At 42.4% G+C, this 19,791-nt stretch overlaps 1 protein-coding gene across 2 annotated transcripts; it reads left to right on the top strand.

Moving 5' to 3' along the window:
- The first annotated feature begins 1,757 nt into the window (after positions 1–1,757).
- LOC120786830 (trafficking kinesin-binding protein 1-like) lies at positions 1,758–16,350 on the top strand. 2 transcript variants are annotated; one of them, XM_040122538.1, is made up of 18 exons: positions 1,758–1,923; positions 2,666–2,860; positions 5,429–5,505; positions 5,853–5,969; positions 6,294–6,394; positions 6,623–6,728; positions 6,825–6,903; positions 7,036–7,166; positions 7,253–7,327; positions 7,510–7,647; positions 7,742–7,818; positions 8,358–8,606; positions 8,868–9,148; positions 10,539–10,657; positions 11,349–11,556; positions 11,685–11,790; positions 12,458–12,583; positions 12,983–16,350. In XM_040122538.1, the coding sequence occupies exons 3-18, from the start codon at positions 5,455–5,457 to the stop codon at positions 13,575–13,577; spliced, it is 2,559 nt and encodes an 852-aa protein (XP_039978472.1). In that variant the 5' UTR covers positions 1,758–1,923; positions 2,666–2,860; positions 5,429–5,454; the 3' UTR covers positions 13,578–16,350. The 2 variants fall into 2 exon arrangements, with proteins under 2 accessions (XP_039978472.1, XP_039978471.1); XM_040122537.1 differs by lacking the exon at positions 1,758–1,923 and having other exon boundaries at positions 2,767–2,860; positions 8,871–9,148.
- The last annotated feature ends 3,441 nt before the right edge of the window (positions 16,351–19,791 follow it).

The raw sequence follows: 19,791 nt of genomic DNA, 5'->3' as shown, positions 1-19,791 counted from the left end.
ACACAGTCTGATCACGTCCTGCACTGATGTTCTCAGTCACCCGAGGAAGAGCCGCTCCTCTGTTTGTCTTTACATATCGCACTAACGCACGAGCATCATGGTCGTCAAATGTGCGCCGGTGACCACAGTCTCCGACCCTATTTACTGACGTCTCTCCCATAGATCTAGGTGCAGATGTCACTTTAGTCTCTGTTCCTATGGAAACACGAGCCAGTGGAGCAGCCTTTGGGACTGAAGCTCCTGCCATCCGTGCCTCAACTATGAACCCTCTCTCAAAGTCACTTAGATCTTTTCCTCTTGCCATCTTGATACGACATCTGAATCAACCGGGTCTGTTCAGCACGTTTATAAATGCCACATAGCTGATTGGATGTTAACTGCTTATTTGTACCATGCAGTGCACCTGAGTGGCAGCAGCTGCATTTGTTATGTTTCTCTGTTCATTTATTCAGGTTTTTCCTTTAATTTGTCAAACATCTGAATATGGTTGAATTGTTCAGGGACAGGGATTTGGGAGTGTTACGATGCATGACTTTTAATCCCAAAATTGAGTGCAGAGTTTTCAGTATGAATTTGAAATAATCTCTCATCCACAGATTATGTAATTCTTGAAATGGACAATTAAAGGGTTTCTTTAAAGGCCAAATGTGTTTCCTACTAAACACTGGTCGAACAGAGAGTGTGAGTACAGTAATTAAACTGCCGCAATGAGAAAGACATCTCAGTATTCTCTATTGATGTGGTTATGTACGCGCTTGTCAGTTACAGAAAAAAATCTATGTCAGATACACTCATCCATCACCAGATATCTGTTTTCTCATGCAAGTACAGAGACAACCACCTATTCATGCATCTGGCTACAGAGTAGACACAAGCACTCATGCATATGCACACACGCCTTTTTTCTGCCCTGATTTATATTCCGTTACCCATCGCTAGCTGTTTGATCTGAGACACAGGTGAATTTCATGATCATGATGCAGTGAGACTCAGATCCCTGTGGAATAAAAACAGGGCGCTGCTGCAGGTCACTATGAGCACTGGTGTGTTCCCTTCAGACAGGGGTCCCAGGATCAAACTTCACTCTGACAATGCTCCTCAGGTAGTCACAGTAGACTGTGAGGAAGGTCTCCTGCAAGGTCAGGAGATGTGGGCTGCAGAGTTGGCGAGTGGTTAAAAAGTTTGGCGAGCACCCTAGCTTTTGAAAAGGCCTTGAAACACTGAACCCCTCGCAGCCCAAGAGCTGCACGTTCTGTAGTTTTACCTGCCGTCTGATCTCCCGTGACAGGAGAACAAGAAAAAATCCTTACCCGGGCCTGGATCCATTAAGTTACACATTCGCATTATATCATGCTATTATCAAGAATTGCTCTTCATCCCCATCTGCCTTCTCATTCATTTCCCAACAGATGAAAAGTGCTGTCTGCAATGGGCAGGCTGGGACTTATGCAGCTTGCTGGCAGGCAGCACACTGCAGAGTCAGCAGCAGCACTGGAAGTTAAAGAGTCCGTAGGGAAAGAGAGAGACTTATTGATTAGTGTGGACTTTGGGCTACAGCAACACGAGTATACATGGCTCTGTAAAGTTCTCTGGTCCTCTCCTTTCCTCCACCCTTCCTTACCCGTCTCCTCTCTCCTCCCCAGGTGTATCTGCTGTCACCGGTCTGTCATTTGGACCTGCTAACCCAGTGGAGCTCCAGCTCCAGAGGCCAATGGCCCCTGTTTCTCTCCAACAGTGAGAGGTGAGCCAAGCTGGCCTTCCCGGCCCCCTCCCTGCCCCCGGCCCCAGACCTGGACCCGGATCCAGACCCCGAGCCCGAGCAGCGGCACTCCCACGAGGAGCAGTATGTGAGTGAGGGCGAGTCCAGCCAGCTTGACACACAACCGGCGCCACCTGACTGCAGGGACGCCGAGACCATCACAGGTTCGCGTGTGTGCATATGGGTTGACTTTTTAGGATTTCCTGTAGGAAGACACAGCTTTGATTACATTAATATTCTTTATAGTATAATTTTATATACTATAAACAAGAAATGATCATATTCAGTTCCAATGGTTACTGATTAAGCAAAAAATTGTTTTCACATTCATGTAACCATATGTCCAGAGATGGCAGATGTATTTAAATCCTTTAATTAACTAAAATTAAAATTAAATTAAAAGAATTAGCAACAAAATATACTTACCGTATAAAAAGTAAGGGCACTTATTTTGCAGAAAAATGCCCCCCCTGGATGTGTTAATACATTAAACAACATCTTAATGTTGTCGCTGGTGGAGGTGAAGCTAACTACTTTATGTACTGGTGGGTATTTTTTTGCATGTGTAAATGTACTTACACTCACCTCTGCATAAATCTATCACAGGTGCAAAATCAGTCACAGTTATTGGTCAAAATAAATACCCCTCAGATAACAAATCAAATGCTTACATCAAAAACTCTAAAGTAAGTAAAGTGATCTAATAAAGAGCGTGTCTATTTGCACCAAAGCCTCACCCAGATTGCTTACCAGTATAAGCAGTGAGTGAGTGAGGAAGTTTTAGTGTTCGTGTTTCTCCAAAACTCCGAGCATCAGTTCCCTCCACACAGAAAGCCTGCAGTCCACCACCAGGCTGCCGCACGTTCACTTTCCTCCCTGCCTCTCTGTCCTCTCTGCGATGTTCAGATGTGTGCAACAGCACTGACTTGCCGGAGTTTGAGATCATCAGTCTTCTGGAGGAGCAGTTGCCGGTGTACCGTTTGCGGGCTGATACCGTCTATGGCTACGACCACGATGACTGGCTGCACACTCCCCTTGTTGCACCGGACGCCAGGCTCGACCTGACCACCGAGCAGATCGAAGAGACACTCAAATACTTCTGTAAGTTTGGCAGTGACATGATTGCATACAGCATCTCCAGTGCTGCCGATGCTCTTGATCAAGCGTGCAGGAAGTTTTTAGTCTTCTTATTTCAAATACTAACAGTTGAACTGTAGTATAGAAATAGATAAGGAGGGACACTGTAGCTTAAACTGGTGGGATTGAATCTCTGCGCTTAAACGGGAAGGATTTACCCACCTGGCTACATGCTACATTGAATCCTTGTTATGGTTCTTGGGAAGATAAGCTGCTGTACTTTTCGTGCGAACATCTGTGTGAATTTATTGACAAATTGAAAAACATTCTCATCACTGTGAGTTGAGACTTTATCAGTGCATGCTGACATTTTATTTTATTTTTATTGGGGAAGATAGTAAAGGGAAGGGAAAAAAGAAATAAGCAACAGGAAGATAAATTTTACATACAGTACCTTAAAAAAAAACATTAAAAAATTCTCTAGTCTCATCTATAATCCATATGCATTAAAACCAATAAAGGGGTGATATAGTCTCAGTACACCAAGGTTAAAGGGTGGTATAATATTACAACAATTTCTTTATTTAGTAATATATATTAATACTATACAGCATATTCTGTGCCATCATAAAGCAACTCATATTGGGGTTCGTGTAGAATTTTTCTTTCCACCTAGACTCAAACAACACACTTGATTTTACCTGAGTTGGATAGTAGTGGTCTGTTAGGTTTGTTGGTACCAGACCTCAAACTTTTCAATACTTGATTCTTTTGTTTTCTGTCATATACAGCATATACAACAAGAAATTATAATGTTTAACTCTATAAACTGTTACTGTTTCTATAGGGAGGGGTTTAAAAGGCACAAGAAAAATTTGTTGAATTGAGAGATGGTATGAGATTCTCTTTAAATGTTAAAAGTGTTCACTTGGGAGTTCTGGGGTATGTAGTCAGTGCCAGATACTCTGGTAATATCTTTAGGTAAAAAGACACCAAGGTATTTCATTGGTTCCTCGCTCTAATTGACACTATGTGTGTCCTGAACCATACTGTATCTCTCCTAAGTCAACATTAAAACAGATCATGATCATTGTTTGCAGCATGATGAGTGGTTAAGAAGGAGTGTGTGTGTGTGTGTGTGTGTGTGTGTGTGTGTGTGTGTGTGTGTGTGTGTGTGTGTGCCCCTGCATGTGTCAGGGGTCTGTTTGTGGATAAGGGTTACTATAATAACAGTCGTGGAGGCAGATACATCTTTAGTGGGCTTGCACAGTGCAGAAGAGAGAAGAAGCGAAGGAATGAAAGAAAAGTGTACAGGAGAGAGACGCGGAAGTTCTGTCAGCACTTATAAACTGAGAGAGGAGTCCACGCCATATCCCGCCCTCTCTGATTGGCTCCTTCCTCCATCTTGCAGCCTCTCCTGTCCAATCATTAATCAACTTCTACGTCCATTTCACCTCAGCAACCGCAGAGCTTCTTCCAAAACGGATGTGCACTCTCTCTCATCTATCCACTTCCCTTGCACTCACTCACAGGGGAGTCCACTCACAGGGGAGTCCACTCACAGGGGAGTCCACGTGGGTGGAGGGTAATTCAGGCTCCGGGCCTGTTATGCTGTACAGTAGCTGAGCAGTGGGAGGGAGAGAGGGAGAGAAAGTCAGTGGATTAGTATTTGGATGGCTTGTCATGTCTGCTTGTTGGTCATCGTGAAAGCCAAGAGGAAGAGATGGACCGCAAGAGCAGGGTGGAGAAATTAGCGATGGATGAATGTGAGCTGGGTGACTGGTACTATGAGGAGGACAAGAAAGGTAAAGTGAGCGTCTAGAATACAGAAAAGAAGGACACGTCTCAGTCTATTTGACTGTGTACACAGTGGACTGGAGTGTGTAGCTGCTGTTTGGTGTTTTGTTATTTCAGGATCTTCAGCAACACTAAAACAGCATTTTGAAATAGTTGTTGTGTGTTTCCTAGTTAATGCTTTTACAGTGGAGCTTGTCTGTGGCTGTGTTCTCCTCAACAGGAAGAATTTCCTGAAGCTTGTTGACTTTGAATTTGGAAGCACACACACACGCACACCGACATTCCCACTCTTCACTTCTGTGCCTGCGTGAGCCAGAGTGGATCATAGCTTGAACATCGTTTATTTTGATGAGGGGAATTTAAAGGCGCTTTAATGAAAAAACAATTAAATTATTTTGTGCTGGTTGTAATACTAACAGGATTACAGAGGTTTACTATGACGCATTCAATAACTTTGTACAGCATGTTATTGATTAGAGCTCTGAATCAATAACATGCTGTCACCTCAGGGCAACACAGCCAACTGCTGCTGCGCCATGGAAAACAACCCCTTCCCCTTTAACTCTGCGCTGCTCTTTCATACACCAACATTATATCAGTGGTGACGGAAGTGTTACATTCTAAGCGTGGCCCATCCACCAACTCTGAGAGGATGACTTTTTAAACGGTCTGTCTGCCATTGTACATGTACGTATCACACCAGGAGTGACGAGGAGATGGGTCGTCTGCACTGGAATCTGTGGGTTACTCGCAGCTGTCTTCTCACACTGGTTGTGTGTTTTTCTACTTCCACAGTGCTATGTGCAGACAGAGTGGGCCAGATGACGAAGACCTACAATGACATTGACGCCGTCACACGTCTGTTGGAGGAGGTTAGATGGTCTAATTTTGCGTTCTTTTTAGCAGTGGGATTCGAAGCTGCACAAGGGAAGATTTTTTTAATCAGTCTAAATCACAAAGTGAGACTGCAGCAGAAAGGATGCAGCACTGCAGATTGCAGATTTACCGTTTGCCCAAATGAAATATGCCTGTGGTATGAAAGTTTCCTTTAACAGAAAGATCAATAAACTGTGAGTCAATTCTCAATTCTGCTTCGCAATTTACCAACAATGTCTGAACCTCCAACCCCCCACCACCACCACAAGACACAAGCCGTATTGCAGCCATAAATGTCACCTTTGTCTTCTCTTATTTCCTCCTCTTGCAATCCAACCCATAGAAAGAGAGAGATTTGGAGTTGGCTGCAAGGATCGGCCAGTCGCTTCTTAAGAAGAACCGAACTCTGACTGAGCAGAATGACTATCTGGAGATACAAGTGGGACAAATCACAGAGGAGGTCTGCACACACACACACACACACACACACACACACACACACACACACACACACACACACACACACACACACACACACACACACACACACACACACACACTCAGATGAATTATAGCTCATAAAATTTCTTGTCCTGTTTGTCAGTTTGACAAAAATATCCCAACTCAAGGTCCACTCATGGAGGTTGCCATGATGTAAACCAGATTTTGCAGTGGAGTAAGATATGACATAAGACAGATGTTTTTGCAGCAGATCCTACAGCAGATACTTTCATGTTCAAATAGAGATATACACGAGTTATGAACATCATCCAACCTCTTCCAGGTGGCCCAGCTGCATCATGAGCTGAACCTGAAGGATGAGCTGCTGCAGTTTTACACCAATGCAGCTGAGGAGAGCGAGGATGAGTCCAGCAGCTCCCCAACGTTAGCTTCCTTTCTTTGTTAATTAATATCTCTCTTTCTATCCGTAAAAAGTTGATTGGATGATTTTGAATGTGTATGATTTTGGGATTCAAAACAGCAAAACAAGCGAAAGTGCTAAACACGTAACATACCAGTTTAACTCTGATTACTTATACACTGAAAAAAACAAGCAAGAGTTGACTCTCTGGCCACGAGTTTCAGGCCTGCTCTGTATTCATCTGTCTAAAGGGGTAAGACGAGTAAATTGGAAACAGCTTCGGGAGCCTTTGTGAGTGACACACTCCAGAGGAAACTCAAAGAGCTGGAAGAAGAGAACCTGACTCTCCGCTCAGAGGTATCTCCACACACAAATAACAGCAGCGCACACCTGCATTTTAAGAGCGTGAAATTGCTTGGAATATATTGATTAATTATGGATGTCTACATGCAGGCTAGCCATCTAAAGTCAGAGACGGAAACTTATGAAGAAAAGGAGCAGCAGCTCGTCAATGACTGTGTGAAAGAACTCAGTAAGTTTTGTGTCATTCTTCCTCTCTCGCTCTGTCTTTATTACTGTTTTCATGTGTCTTCTGTTGATGGATGTTTCCCTCTTTCCGTCTCCGAGGCTGAGCTAAACTCTCCCCTGCCCTCTGTCCTGTCAGGGTTGTCCAGTCTCCAAATCTCTGCCATAGCGGAGGAACTGGCTCGTAAGACTGAGGATGCCTCCCGGCAGCAGGAAGAGATCACGCACCTCCTCTCTCAGATAGTGGATCTGCAAAAGAAAGCCAAATCTGTGAGTATACACACATTTGAATTCAAATGTGACTATAATCATGCTCTGTTAGTTTTACCAATTCAAACCTGCATATGTGTGTCTAGTATGCAGTGGAGAATGAGGAGCTCTCTCAACACCTGATGGCAGCTAAAGATGCCCAAAGGCAACTTACAGCGGAGGTAACTTCCACATCACTGCTCTGTTTCCACCACATTTCCTTGCTTGACAAGCTGTTTTCATCTCATCCACAGTGAATTATAACTTATTCACTGTGAACACTTTGTTTGGCTTAGTGGTGTCGTGACACCAGACTGTTTGATGTTAATGCCAAAAGTTAAGTTTAATATCTACAATACAACAGCTCCAGGAGTTGGAGGAGAAGTACTCAGAGTGTATTGAGATGCTGCATGAAGCTCAGGAGGAGCTGAAGAACTTGAGGAACAGACACTACACTGCAGGAACACCTCGACGCTACCACCCCCTGGGACTGTACCCGATGGTGAGGGAGCGCACGTGCGTGTGTGTGGTTGTGTGTGTGTGTGGGTGTGTGCCCATGACCATCTTCCATTCCTTCACGAGCTTTTGTGTTACAGGATTCCCTGGCAGCTGAGATTGAGGGAACGATGAGGAAGGAGTTGAGTCTGGACGACCCGGAGTGCGAAGAACAGAAGTATGGGTTAAGTACTTAATATTACAATCAAACTATAGGGACCGTGTAGAATACGGCGTGGATATAACTTACATTTTGCTTTTTTTAGAGAATTTCAGAAAAGAAGAAGAAGTAAAAGCAAAAATAGTGAGAAAAAATTTGGGTGGATCACAGTTTCAGCTCTGGAAAAAAAATTTGTTAGCTGACCTGCAAGGGCGGAGTCAAAAAACAGAGTAGGTTAGCTAATGTCATAGGCCAAGAAAAAAGGAAAAATTGTCACATGTCAATCGTCAATCGTTTTCATTAATCTATGGTTATACCACAGATTAATCTTAAAGGTCAGCTTTTAGCTAATGTACTGCATCATCCAGAGAGCTATAGGACAGTGTGATGGCTAGTTTAGATGTAGGACAATCATTGAGGTTTAACTCTGTCCTAAAAAAATGCGCATAATTTAATAGCAAAAATTCCATAGAAATAGAAGAAAAAATCAACAACAAGGTGTTTTTGACTAACTACATACAGTACAGGCTAATGCACTTGTGTCTGATCGTTTACAGAATCCATCGTAAGCGTGTTTTTGAGACGGTCAAAACCGTCAACCAGACAGTCCGTCAGCGTTCACTGACTCCAACCAGCGCCAACATCCCCGGCTCCAACCAGTCTCTGTCTGCTCGTACGTCACCACAGTCCAGCGGCCTCTCCACGCCCCACTCCAGTATGTACGGAGGTGACGTCAGCGGAGACAGCGTGGCCCTTGACAACCGTGCTCAGAGCATCCTGATGGAGGCAGCATCTAATCGGGATAGGTGAGGAGGAGAGGGCTAATACCAATAGGAAATTAGAGAGGAAGTTGAGACTGAGGAGAGTTTTAGACACCTTTCAGGAATCAATGAGTGGAGAAGTGAGTTTTTAAACGGACTGTTTCTTGAGTTGAGCCCTGAGATGTCAGATGTCAGAATTACCGTTTGTATACACTGTAATTTAACAAACTGATATGACTTTCTCAAGATTCATTAATTGAATAATATTCTCATCCCTTGGTTTCTGTTTCATCCCTGCTCTGACAGCAGCTCAGAGGGCCGAGAGAAGAAGGCGAGTGGTGCTGAGGACCTGAGGCTGGCGCTGCGCCGCCTGTCTCTGCGTCGACAAAACAACCTGAGTGAGAGGCGCTTCTTTGAAGAGGAGAGGGAGCGGAGGCGGGGAGGACATGGAGGACTGCAGGATGCTCTGGGCGAGGAGAGTGCGTTGACCCCCTCCGAAAGCATCATGTCCCTTGGGAACCTCCACCTGTGGGCCACACGAGGGCCCTACCTCCCTGACAAACTCCAGATCGTCAAACCACTTGAAGGTGAGGGAGAAAGGGAGCATGGGGTGAGCTGCAAGGCAGGGAGGAAGAGGGAAGGCGAACGGCGCAGAGGAGTTGGGACAAAGAAAGGGAGCAAGCGAGGATGGGGGGCGGAGAGGGAGAGTAGGAGGGACAGCTGGCATGGGCGAACACTCGAAGGGGAAAGAGATAAAGGATGGGGGTGGGCGAGGAAGACCGTAGCTGGGATAGAGAGGGAAAGAGGAAGGAGGTGGGCCAGAGACCGAGCCGGGAGCAAGAAGATGAAGGGAGCAAGAGAGAGGAATGAGAGACCTCTGTCGCTCATGCTCTTCAGCTCTTTCTGGTCGTTGATGCACCATCACAAGTCGGGTAGCTTTGCGTCTGCGCACAGCTATTACAAAGACACACAGCCCAGAGGGTGGTTGTAGACACACACATCACTGACGGGCTGTGGCAAGAAGTGCAACATGCTTTAAGGTTCGAACCCAGAGAGAGTCACAGCAGTGTTTTATTATTCCCCTTGCGATTCAGTGTTGATTCAACCTTAAAGGTGGCTGCTTTTGGCCTGTGCTGCCCTCTGCTGGTAATAATTCATACATCATTTAAAAGCACGTTGCCTATCAAACGATATATAGAAACCCTGCCGTTGCCATTGTTTGCACACATTTGTTTAGTTGTATTTACACGTTCTCATTTCTTATATATGTATCGTTCTTTCTTTATGTTTCTATATTATTTATTCATGACTTCCTGTTGGTTTTTGATTTTTCGTTGTTCATTCTATCACTGCTTACTATCTCTGTTTCAAATCCACGTGGCTGACTAATAAAAACCTTTCTCGCATTCTAACTGCTCCTCCATTTCATTTCATGGTCATCTCATTCCTCTGCTCTTCATCAACTTTTAGTGTCTCTGTAGTCTTGCCATCTTTGTTTGTCATCCTGAACAATGAGGCCTATGCTATTATCTTCCTCGTCACTTGTTTTTTCATGGATCTTATTAGACAGATTAACAAATAGCTATTAGCATTAAATGCATACGTTAACTGGTTACTTGTCATGATTTTGTCACATAATCTGATGTCTTGTATTAGCCCATATTAGCTAGTGCTGTATCTGATATACGTTATGTAGTTGAATAACATGCCTTTTTCCTCTTAACAAAGTAAGGCCTATTAAGCCTTTTGACACCACAGGACCCTGCTAGCTGTTATTGGGCAATGCTTTGAAGACTTTTCAGGAAAACTGCATATCAAAAGTATTAAATGTCTGCTGACAGTAAACAACCAGTTTACACAATTAGTAAGTATTAGTAAGTACATAAGTATTGAGTAATAAATATTGTTTGTAGTGTTTGTTTGAAGATAATAAAAGCAGACAAGTACATTGGAGATTTATTCATTTCTTTTCTCCAGGCTCTGCCACCCTGCACCACTGGCAGCAGTTAGCCCAGCCTCACCTCGGTGTGATTCTGGACGCCAGGCCAGGAGTCGTGCCAAAGGGTTACAGACCCCTTGAACTAGAGCTGGAGCAGGTCGGTGTGTGTATGTGCTGCTGTGTGAGATTTCTGAGTCATACCTACGATATGGTCATGCTCATGAACGACCATATCATGCTCTATCAAATGTACAAGTGCGTTGGGTTTGTTACATAACACATTAATAGATTACTGCAGACATAGCATCAGTTTTCACTACTCCATGACACAATTCAATCAGTTGCAGTAGTAATTATGCAACTTTTTCATTGCAGAATTAAAAGTCAGATTCACACTCCTCTTTTACTATAGAGGGAATCAAATCCCACTGATTTGCAGGATTAATGAAACCAGACTGCAGTGATGTACAGTAACAAGCTCCAGAAAACTCCTTTTCCTTGATATCAGATTAGCTGCCCATCGACCTTTAACTTCTCTGCTATTTCTCATCTCAGTTAGTTCACTGGGAAAGGACAAAGGTGGATAAAATACATATTGACCAAAGCAACTGAGAAAATTTGCTTGGATAGGTTTGGGCCAATTCAACTGTATTCAGATATTTAGAGGGACGTGGTAAATAACAAAAACCTGTGTGTTTACTGAATAGGGCATGACTTAACTAATTAGTTGCAAAGTACTCCTTACACTACTCCTTATAAATGTTACTACTAGTAATAGTGGTAACAATAGTAACACTTAATGCATGCAACTGTAATGATTTGGACTCATCTCTCATCTCTGTCTGCAGGTATATCCTTGGGGTGGCTTTGAAGAGGATGAACCAGGCGAGCAATACTTCCAGAATCTGCCCACGTCCTCAGCCTCTGCCTCACCAGCCGTGCCCTCCACCTCTGGTACCAGCGACAGCAGCCTCGGGCAGCCTCCACCCAGCCTCGCTCCACTTTTTCTTTCCTCTCCATCCCCATCGCCACATCTCAGCAACACTGATGCCCTGGGTGAGGACGAACAATGCATTTGCTCATATGTATTTAAACTGTTTCACATTCTTGAATCTGTTTGAAACACCTGCAATGTATCATGGTGCTTGACAATGACTAGTTGTCTGTGTTTGCGTGATTTGCAGCTGCATATTACCCAGGTAAATGCATGGCCCATACCAGCTCTACCTACACCTTCACAACTTGCCGGATCCTTCACCCAACCGATGAACAGACGCGGGTCACGCCAAGGTAAGCAAAGTGCTGCTTGAAAATTTATGATCAAAGTCAACTTTTTGTGGCCCGTCCTCTTGAGTTCTTCTCAAAGGTTTCTCTTTGATCTGCCAGATTTCATTCATAATCAACTACTGCAAGGTTTTTGCTTTTCGGCTAAAGGCAGCTATATTCAAACATATGCCCTATTACAAAATTCATAATGAAATAATGCATTTTTATAAGAACAGTCATGTGTTTGCCTCCTAAGGATACACATTTTCCTGTGGCTTCAATGGTGCATGCTTTTAAAAAGCAATTAAAACAAGTATTTTTAATACATTTCATATATTGTAATAACACCGAAGATTAACATATGAACATAAGTGCAATTTAAACATGTGATGCAGCTTAATGTGATAGCATTGTTTCGATATGGTGGCGATTAGCCTACAGTGTGCCAAATGTGCTATCAGTCTGTATTTGACTAAATCCCACAGGACAAATAACATGCACACAGCAGGCGTTGACGTGGGATCGTGTTCAAGTTACAACAGTCAGTCAGTTGTCTGCTAAACAGTAGGAAGGTGCTTATGAATACATGCAGGTGCTTATGGTTCAAAGAAACAACATCCCCTGTGCACAAATAATCTTAGTTTTGTGCTATTAGAAAGATGAGATATCTTCTTGTTTGCTTCGTTTCTAGTCTAAACCCAGTCCCAGCGTCAGCCTCCTGTGTGATGACCAGCACTCTGTTGGGTACTCCTGCTGCAACACCCTGCACGCCCCGTAGGCTCAGTCTCAGGCCCTCCGAATCCTCAACCAACCTCAGGCAAGGCACCAGATGTACTAGAAAAGTACTTCACTCTGAGCTAAAATGTAAAAATATATCTCCCTCTAGCTCCTTTGGGAAACAAAACTTTGTTCTTTCTGTTAACGAGTTAGCAGATTGTTTCTTGCCGTGATCACTTTTAAAGAGCCACTACCTGTATATCACACTGTATGTCACACAAAATAATGTCTTATTTTGCGTAAAAATGCAACATGTAAGTTCATTTGCTTTCATGAAAGTTAATCTGTTTCAGGCGCTATGGTTGGAAACATTGCAAAAGAAAGCAGATTGTGCAACTAGGATCATTTTTTTGACTCATACATTTTTTTATCCATAAACTGTATTTTGCATAGTTATCAGTCCATATGATGCTGTCTTCCATTTCTCATGGTTCTGCAGAGATGCAACACGCACCACCAGCACCTCCCTGGGGTTAGTGCGCCTTCTCCAGGAGCGAGGGATCTCAGCAGCGATGTATCACCAGAGCCAGGGCCTGGAGCATGGTCAGAGCAGCGGAGGAGTCTTACTCAGCACCTCCATTGCCCCTAACCGAGCAACCAACCCTGACCCTCTGCGCCCCTCTACCCCTCCCAACTCGCCTACAGGACTGGGTGCTTCAGCTGTGCTAACCTCTGAAGGTTTTGACTTTAAGAGTCCTTCTTACGACAACTTCCTGGCCTCTAAACCGGCCCGTTCTATTCTGAAGGAGGTGACTGGGGGTATGAGGGGTAGGCAGAGAGGGAGGGACTGCGAAAGCCAAACGGACGTTAGCGTGACCGTCCACAACCTCAACCTGCTGGACAAAGTGAAGCGGCTGGGTGTGGCTGGAGCTCCAGGAGGCAGAGCAATGAGTCCCAGTCCCATGCTGGGGCCTCTGGGTGGGCTTCGCAGATCTGGCTCCCCTTTTGGGCCCGATGGAATAAGGAGGAACCGGAGTTATCCAGGCATGGTTGGGGCCAGCATGGCCATGAAAGCCCCCGGGCCCCAGGAGTAGTCTGGACTGCTGCTGGCCAAGTAGGAGCCAGGCAGGGCCAAGGACTGACTGTTGAGCAGTCACTACTGTGGTACCACACTGACATGATCAGCTTTATAGTGCTTTTAGGTGGCGACTCATTCTTGAATTAAAAGCAAAGTAACTTAAAAGGCTGATTTATCCAAAATACAAAAAAACATAATTTATTACTTACCTCTACCGATATATAGCCATGCAGGTAGATCTGATTTTTTTTTTTTTTTTTGAGAAATTTCTCAATACAAAAAGGATTTTTATTTTTCTGTCCCTGTTAATCTGGGTAATCCATAGACCTCAATGTGAAGTGCTAATTAAAACCCCTTTCTACCAATTTAAAGAAAAGTTCAACATTTTGGGAACTACTCTGTTTTACTTACTTTCTGAGAGTTAGATGAGAAAATTCATAACACTCTCATGTTTGTGCATTAAGTATGAAGCTGGAATCAGGAAGTGTTTAACTTAGTTTAGCATAGTCAAGACTGGATGCAAGGAGAAACAGCTATTTCAGCTCTGTCTAAAGTTCAAAAATACGCTGACCAACACTTCTAAAGTTTGCTAATTAACATATTGTATCTCGTTTGTTTAATTAGGTGTAAAATGACAGTTTGTGGTTTTAGAGGGAGTTACATGGTGTAGCAGTTTCTTGGCGAGCACCTGTTTATCCTCATTGTTCGTGGCAGGCAATGGTTACAGCAACTCCACCTGAAATCACAAATTTATCATTTTTAATTGACATTTCTTTTTTTGTATGGATTTTATATATTAGTGAGCTTCCGGATGTGCTGGTAAGTAGATTTTTTTTTTAACTTATTAGAGAGCCAGGCCAGCTGTTTCCCCTATTTCAATCTTTATGCTAAATTAAGCTAATCACAGTTTTTCCCTAGCTCTGGCTAGCATACTTAATACCAAAACATGGGAGGGGTGTCAATCTTGTCATCTAACTTTCAAAACAAAAAGAGGAATATCGTGTTTCCCAAATTGTAAAACTATTCCTTTTACTAGTCTCTAGGGTAGGACATTTCTCAACAACTATTAGATATATTTGCCTTGAAATCTGGTCCAGACATTCATTGTTTCAAGAAGATGAATTCTGATCATTTTGGTGATCCCTTGACTTTTCATGTCTTGCCACTACAAGGTTGACATTTGTAGTTTTCAGTAACAGTTGGGCTGCTTGCCATCAAATTTGGTACAGACAAGTACATCCCCTTTAGGATTAATTTGAATAACTTTAGTGATCCTCTGACTTTTCCTCCAGTGCCATTAGCAGGTTAGAATTTTAATTTGTCCAATACTTTTGATTTTGCCCAAATGTCTGCAAAACTGAAAACATTTCTACCAGTCCCAGCCGTACTTTGGTGTTAACTACCAAATCTTAGCATGCTAACACACTAAACTAAGATGTTGAACATGCACCAGCTAAACAATTGGCATGGTCATTGTGAGCATATTAGTATGGTGACGTTGGCATTTAGCTAAAAGCACTTTGTTAGTTTTGTAAGTTTTGAAACAGATAGCTAAAAATCTGGGCACATAAAACTTATTTTATATCATTTTTTATGTAATTGGGTGAACTGACCCATTATGCAGAATATCTTGAAAGAGATAAATCCAAAAACTATGTAGTCAAAGCTGCAAATATCTCCCACTGCTAGCCACTCACATCCCCTGCTTCGGAGACTGACTCTGCTGGCTAGATGTAGTCCCACTCATTGCTTTTCTGAATCACATCCACAAAATCCCATGCACTGTCAGACATACACAGGTGCACTCTGTGAGATCTGCCACCGCACTAGTTGGCTATTTGTAGTTACTTTAGCACTAAACCATGCCTTTCTTCCTCCATATTACTGGAATGAAATCCAGGAAGGAATTGTAAAAATTTCACCAAATACATGAAAACATGTCATCCCCACTCTCACCATCTCCCCTCTTACCCCTTCCTAAATCTCCTGAAGTGATTAGGTGTGAGCCTGACAAGTCACTTTCAACAAATCATTGAATAGATTTTATGTCAGTATTAAAGATACTCTGATTTAGTTTCCTAATTGGCCATTAGACAGTGAAGTTGATGGTGCTTCCAATGAACTGGACAGATCAATACGCTGAATTCACAGCTCAGAAAGAGAATGGAGAGAGGGAAGAGGGAAGTGATTGTGGCTAATCAGCTTTTGTGGTTGGAAGCTTTCGGACATTTTCCTTAAGGGATCCTTGGTGAAATAAAGCAATATAGTGCCTCAATCATCTGTTTATAAAGATTTATGTTCTTCTGTAGCTGTCACAGACATCGTTGCACTTGTTTTTATTTATTTTAAAAATCTTATCCTGAATTTAAGCTATTTCTTATAAAAATATGTTGTCTCACACACTGTATATACTGTTCATTGTCACTGAAATTTCAGTAATGGCACACTTATAAAGGAACTGTTATGTGTAGTGCATAACCAAGAACCACACATCACTGTAAGTATTGGGGTGAGCATGAAATTAGGGTATTTTCCAAATAAAAAGTCATCAAACAAAAAATTTTATTTTGTGATTTTCCTCCCGAAACTATGATTCATTCAAAACTGGGGCAATTATGTATTTTTGTATGTGTTTTATTATATAAAAGTAAAAGAATCCCAGGCATAAAATCATTATTTACCCTCCTCCAGCAGATGGAGCTCACAAATAACTCAGCACAGCAAATAGTCAGTATGTGTAGGTCATTGCTTTTATACGTCTATCCACGTGGTCCCATTCAGCGTCAGTATCTCTTGTGCTATAAGGGATGTGATGAGGGCTGCTTATTAAACCTGTGTTAGCCACAGGGTGAACAAAAGGTGAGCAATAACCAAAAAACCTCACTCTTGCAGCCGCGGAGTCTAATTAGAAGAAATGAAATCCAACTCTTTTTTTAAATGTCACCGACGTCTGACATGTTGCATATTTGTTCCCTTAGAATAACAGTTTGTTAATCTTATTTATCACAACATCAAATCAAACACCTGACCTCTAAGAGGAAATCCACCCTCAGATGCAAATAGGCCAAACTGTTTCCTTTTCTGAGCACAGAAATGACGTACAGTATACCAATAATGTACCCCCACAGCCCTAGTTGATGAGTTTGTGTACCTGTCATGTTCCAAATGTGTCCATTTAAATTGATATTAAACTGGATGTTATTTAACAATACTTTAACACAGTATGTTATTTAACTGGATGGGTTTTTTTTTTTCATCTCGTACAAGCAGCGGATCAAAGTGTACACTTATCCAGTGAAATATCTCAACATCTGCCAAATGGATTGGCACCAAATTTTGTACAGAAATTCATGATGAATCCTACTGACTCTTGTGATCCCCTGACTTTTCTTCTACCATCACCATGAGGTTGACATTCGTGGATTTGAGGGGAAATGTTTCAACAACTGTTGGATGTTGCTACAGATATTCAAGGTCCTCTCAGGATCAATACTTTGGTTTATGACCAAATGCCTGAAAAACTAGTGACATTCCCACCATCTTCAGCTGTGTTAATAAGCAAATGGTAGCATGTTCACACGCTAAACTAAGACCCTGAACATGGCGAACATCAGCAAAACATCAGCATGTTAGCATTGTCACTGTGAGTCTGTTAAAGTTAGCATTTAGAGCCTTTCAGGCTGTAGAGTCTTGTTTCAGTAGGCTCAGTCAAATTTTCTATTCATAAGTGTAAAATGTGTTATGCTTCTTAGACTGCTATCTTTGAAACGTTTGCTGTTGTGTTATGTGGTCATGGCTGCTAGATGAATCTATGTTATGTGGGCTTGGTTTTACAGGGTTTTTGGAGTACAGTCCAGGGCATCAGAGATAGGAACACTCTTTCCCTGCTTTTACCATAAGTCCTTCTGTTTCAGATGCCAGTAAAATGCCTTTGAATTTACTAAAGCTGATCTGAAGTTAAAGAAAGGAAATTTTGGAGACAGACAGGACAGAGAATGAAAGACAGTTTGTTCAGCCAGTTTCAGGAAGAGCTTGGACCATCTGCTCATCTCGGTTGCTGGATCTTCATTACAGCCATATTGTTTGAGCTCATGTTCCTTTCATGAATGTGTGGCTTCGCCCATTAGGACACAAACCCGGAGCACTTATGCAAGTGCGAGCGCTGAAATCAATCCGTGTAAGAAAACGGTGTATTCTACACATGCATTTGCCTTTTGACCTTTTTTGCATCATTGCCACTCTTAGGAGATGTCCACATCAACACACACACATTCTGTTGATACACACACACACACACACACACACACACACACACACACACACACACACACACACACACACACACACACACACACACACACTTAGTGGAGACATTTGCTGGCAGTTTCACCGAAGCCTTTAAACCTTTCCAGAGCTTTTAAGTCTTTAGGGCTCACCTCCTTAAACAGAAAGGTTTAGTCTATTCCCATTGCCCTCTCACAATCTCAAGTCTCTATATTTCTAATTCAAGCCTGACCTCAGTCCAAGCCCGTAGCTTCAGTGCCGAGCACACACACACAAACATACAGTAAACCCTTTCTTTCCCTCAGGGCATTCCAAACAACTTTTCTGAATAATCCACCGAGCCTGCTTTGTTCATCGATCTCGTCTTTCTACCTCTAACTCACACATTCACATCTTTCATTTAAAACACGGAGCCAGGAGCAGCATAATGGGCTGCTTCATCACAATTCACCACCGCTGTGGATTCCACCTCTTTCCCCTACTTCCCTAATACCTTGTACAGGTTAACTAATAACTGCGGGCTTTGGTCAGCGTTGCTGACGATTTCAAAGTGAAAATGTCAAGTGAGCTCTAACAATAAGCGTCAATACTACGTCATGGAATCTCTTCCTCTGTCTTTGCCCTAAAGAATCTTAATGACAAATTTTCTCTGCGCTCATCAACACACATTTCTTCAAAACACCTAAATATACTGGACTCTCTAAAAGCTGTTGTCCTCTCTGTGGCGGAGCCAAAAGCAATTATTAGGATTTATTTTGAGCCTGCTTTAATAATTCAATTGATGTCAGTTCCTCGGAACACTTCAAACTGTTTCAAAATTTAGCACGAACTTTATAGTTCATAACGATCTTGTGGTTCTTTGAAGATATTCTCAAACACTCACCGGCCCACTCCCTGAATGATGCATTCACTGACTTTCATCTTCTCTGTGCAGCTGCATGCTGATTCTTTTTCTTAGCATCAGACATTTCTCCCTTTACATTCATCTTACTCTAAAACCAGCATTATTAACCGAAATGCACCATGCACCAGCAAAGTCTTCTAATGTGAATGATTTTGCTTTCTTCGTGTTGCATCAGGCAAAGACTCTGACCTTTGACACTGGAAAAGGGGTTTGAAATCATTTTGTTACTTTGTGTGATTATGATATTAGCATGAAATCATAGTTGCCTGGATCACACAATGTATGCAACACGCCTCTCAACATTTCCATGTGAATAGCACCGAGATGACAGCAGTTTTTACTTCAAAGCATTTGATCTATTACATGTAACATTTAATATAAAAGGAATCCACTTGGCAGAGGATAATAAGTGAATGACAGGTCCCATGGGGAACTCTTTACACATGGATTTGCAGGCGGATTAAAGTCTTATCTTTCATGGTGATATGTACAAAGCAAATATTGGATATGCGATATACTGTATACTGTAATTCTTATTCTTTGTCAAACAATACTTCACTTCAACCATCGCATCAAGACTAAGTCTTTAAGTTCATCTACCTTCAGCATTTTGCAACCTTAACAATATATTGCAAATCTCTGGAGGGAGATAGTCCAGAAGTGGCTTCCAAATATTCAGAAATAACTAATATTAGGTTTAGAGCTACCCCTTACATGTGGTATCGATTAAATACTTCTTTGTTCCAAAAGCTGACAGTGAGAGCAGTTTCCTTGATACATTTCAACAAAATAAGCACTAAATTATCTGGCAATTTAAATTGCCAGATAAAAAGGGAGGGAGGTGGCTAATCTTCAGCAAAAAAGCCCGGGATCTTTGTTAATTTTAGTTTTATACTATTCTTGCCAGTCAGAAATGAAATGGGAAGGATTTTTCCAATCCAACAGAAAAGACTATATGACACAGATTTTGGAACATAGTATATAACTCCTGGTCAAATTTGGAACAAATGTGGAGCAAGTGAAAGCTTTAGTAAAGTGTTTA

The sequence above is a fragment of the Xiphias gladius genome, chromosome 24, assembly GCF_016859285.1.
Source record: "Xiphias gladius isolate SHS-SW01 ecotype Sanya breed wild chromosome 24, ASM1685928v1, whole genome shotgun sequence".
NCBI classification, from domain to species: Eukaryota; Metazoa; Chordata; class Actinopteri; order Istiophoriformes; family Xiphiidae; genus Xiphias; species Xiphias gladius.
The sequence above is the reverse complement of the archived record's forward strand: the minus strand, read 5'-3'. Positions and strand labels throughout refer to the sequence as shown.

Bases quoted from the DNA above. Each gene is read 5' to 3' on its own strand.
- LOC120786830 (XM_040122538.1), top strand. From the start codon at position 5,455: ATGACGAAGACCTACAATGACATTGACGCCGTCACACGTCTGTTGGAG. The intron at 6,395-6,622 runs GTTAGCTTCCTT...ATCTGTCTAAAG, and splicing joins GAGTCCAGCAGCTCCCCAAC to GGGTAAGACGAGTAAATTGG. The intron at 9,149-10,538 runs GTGAGGGAGAAA...TCTTTTCTCCAG, and splicing joins GATCGTCAAACCACTTGAAG to GCTCTGCCACCCTGCACCAC.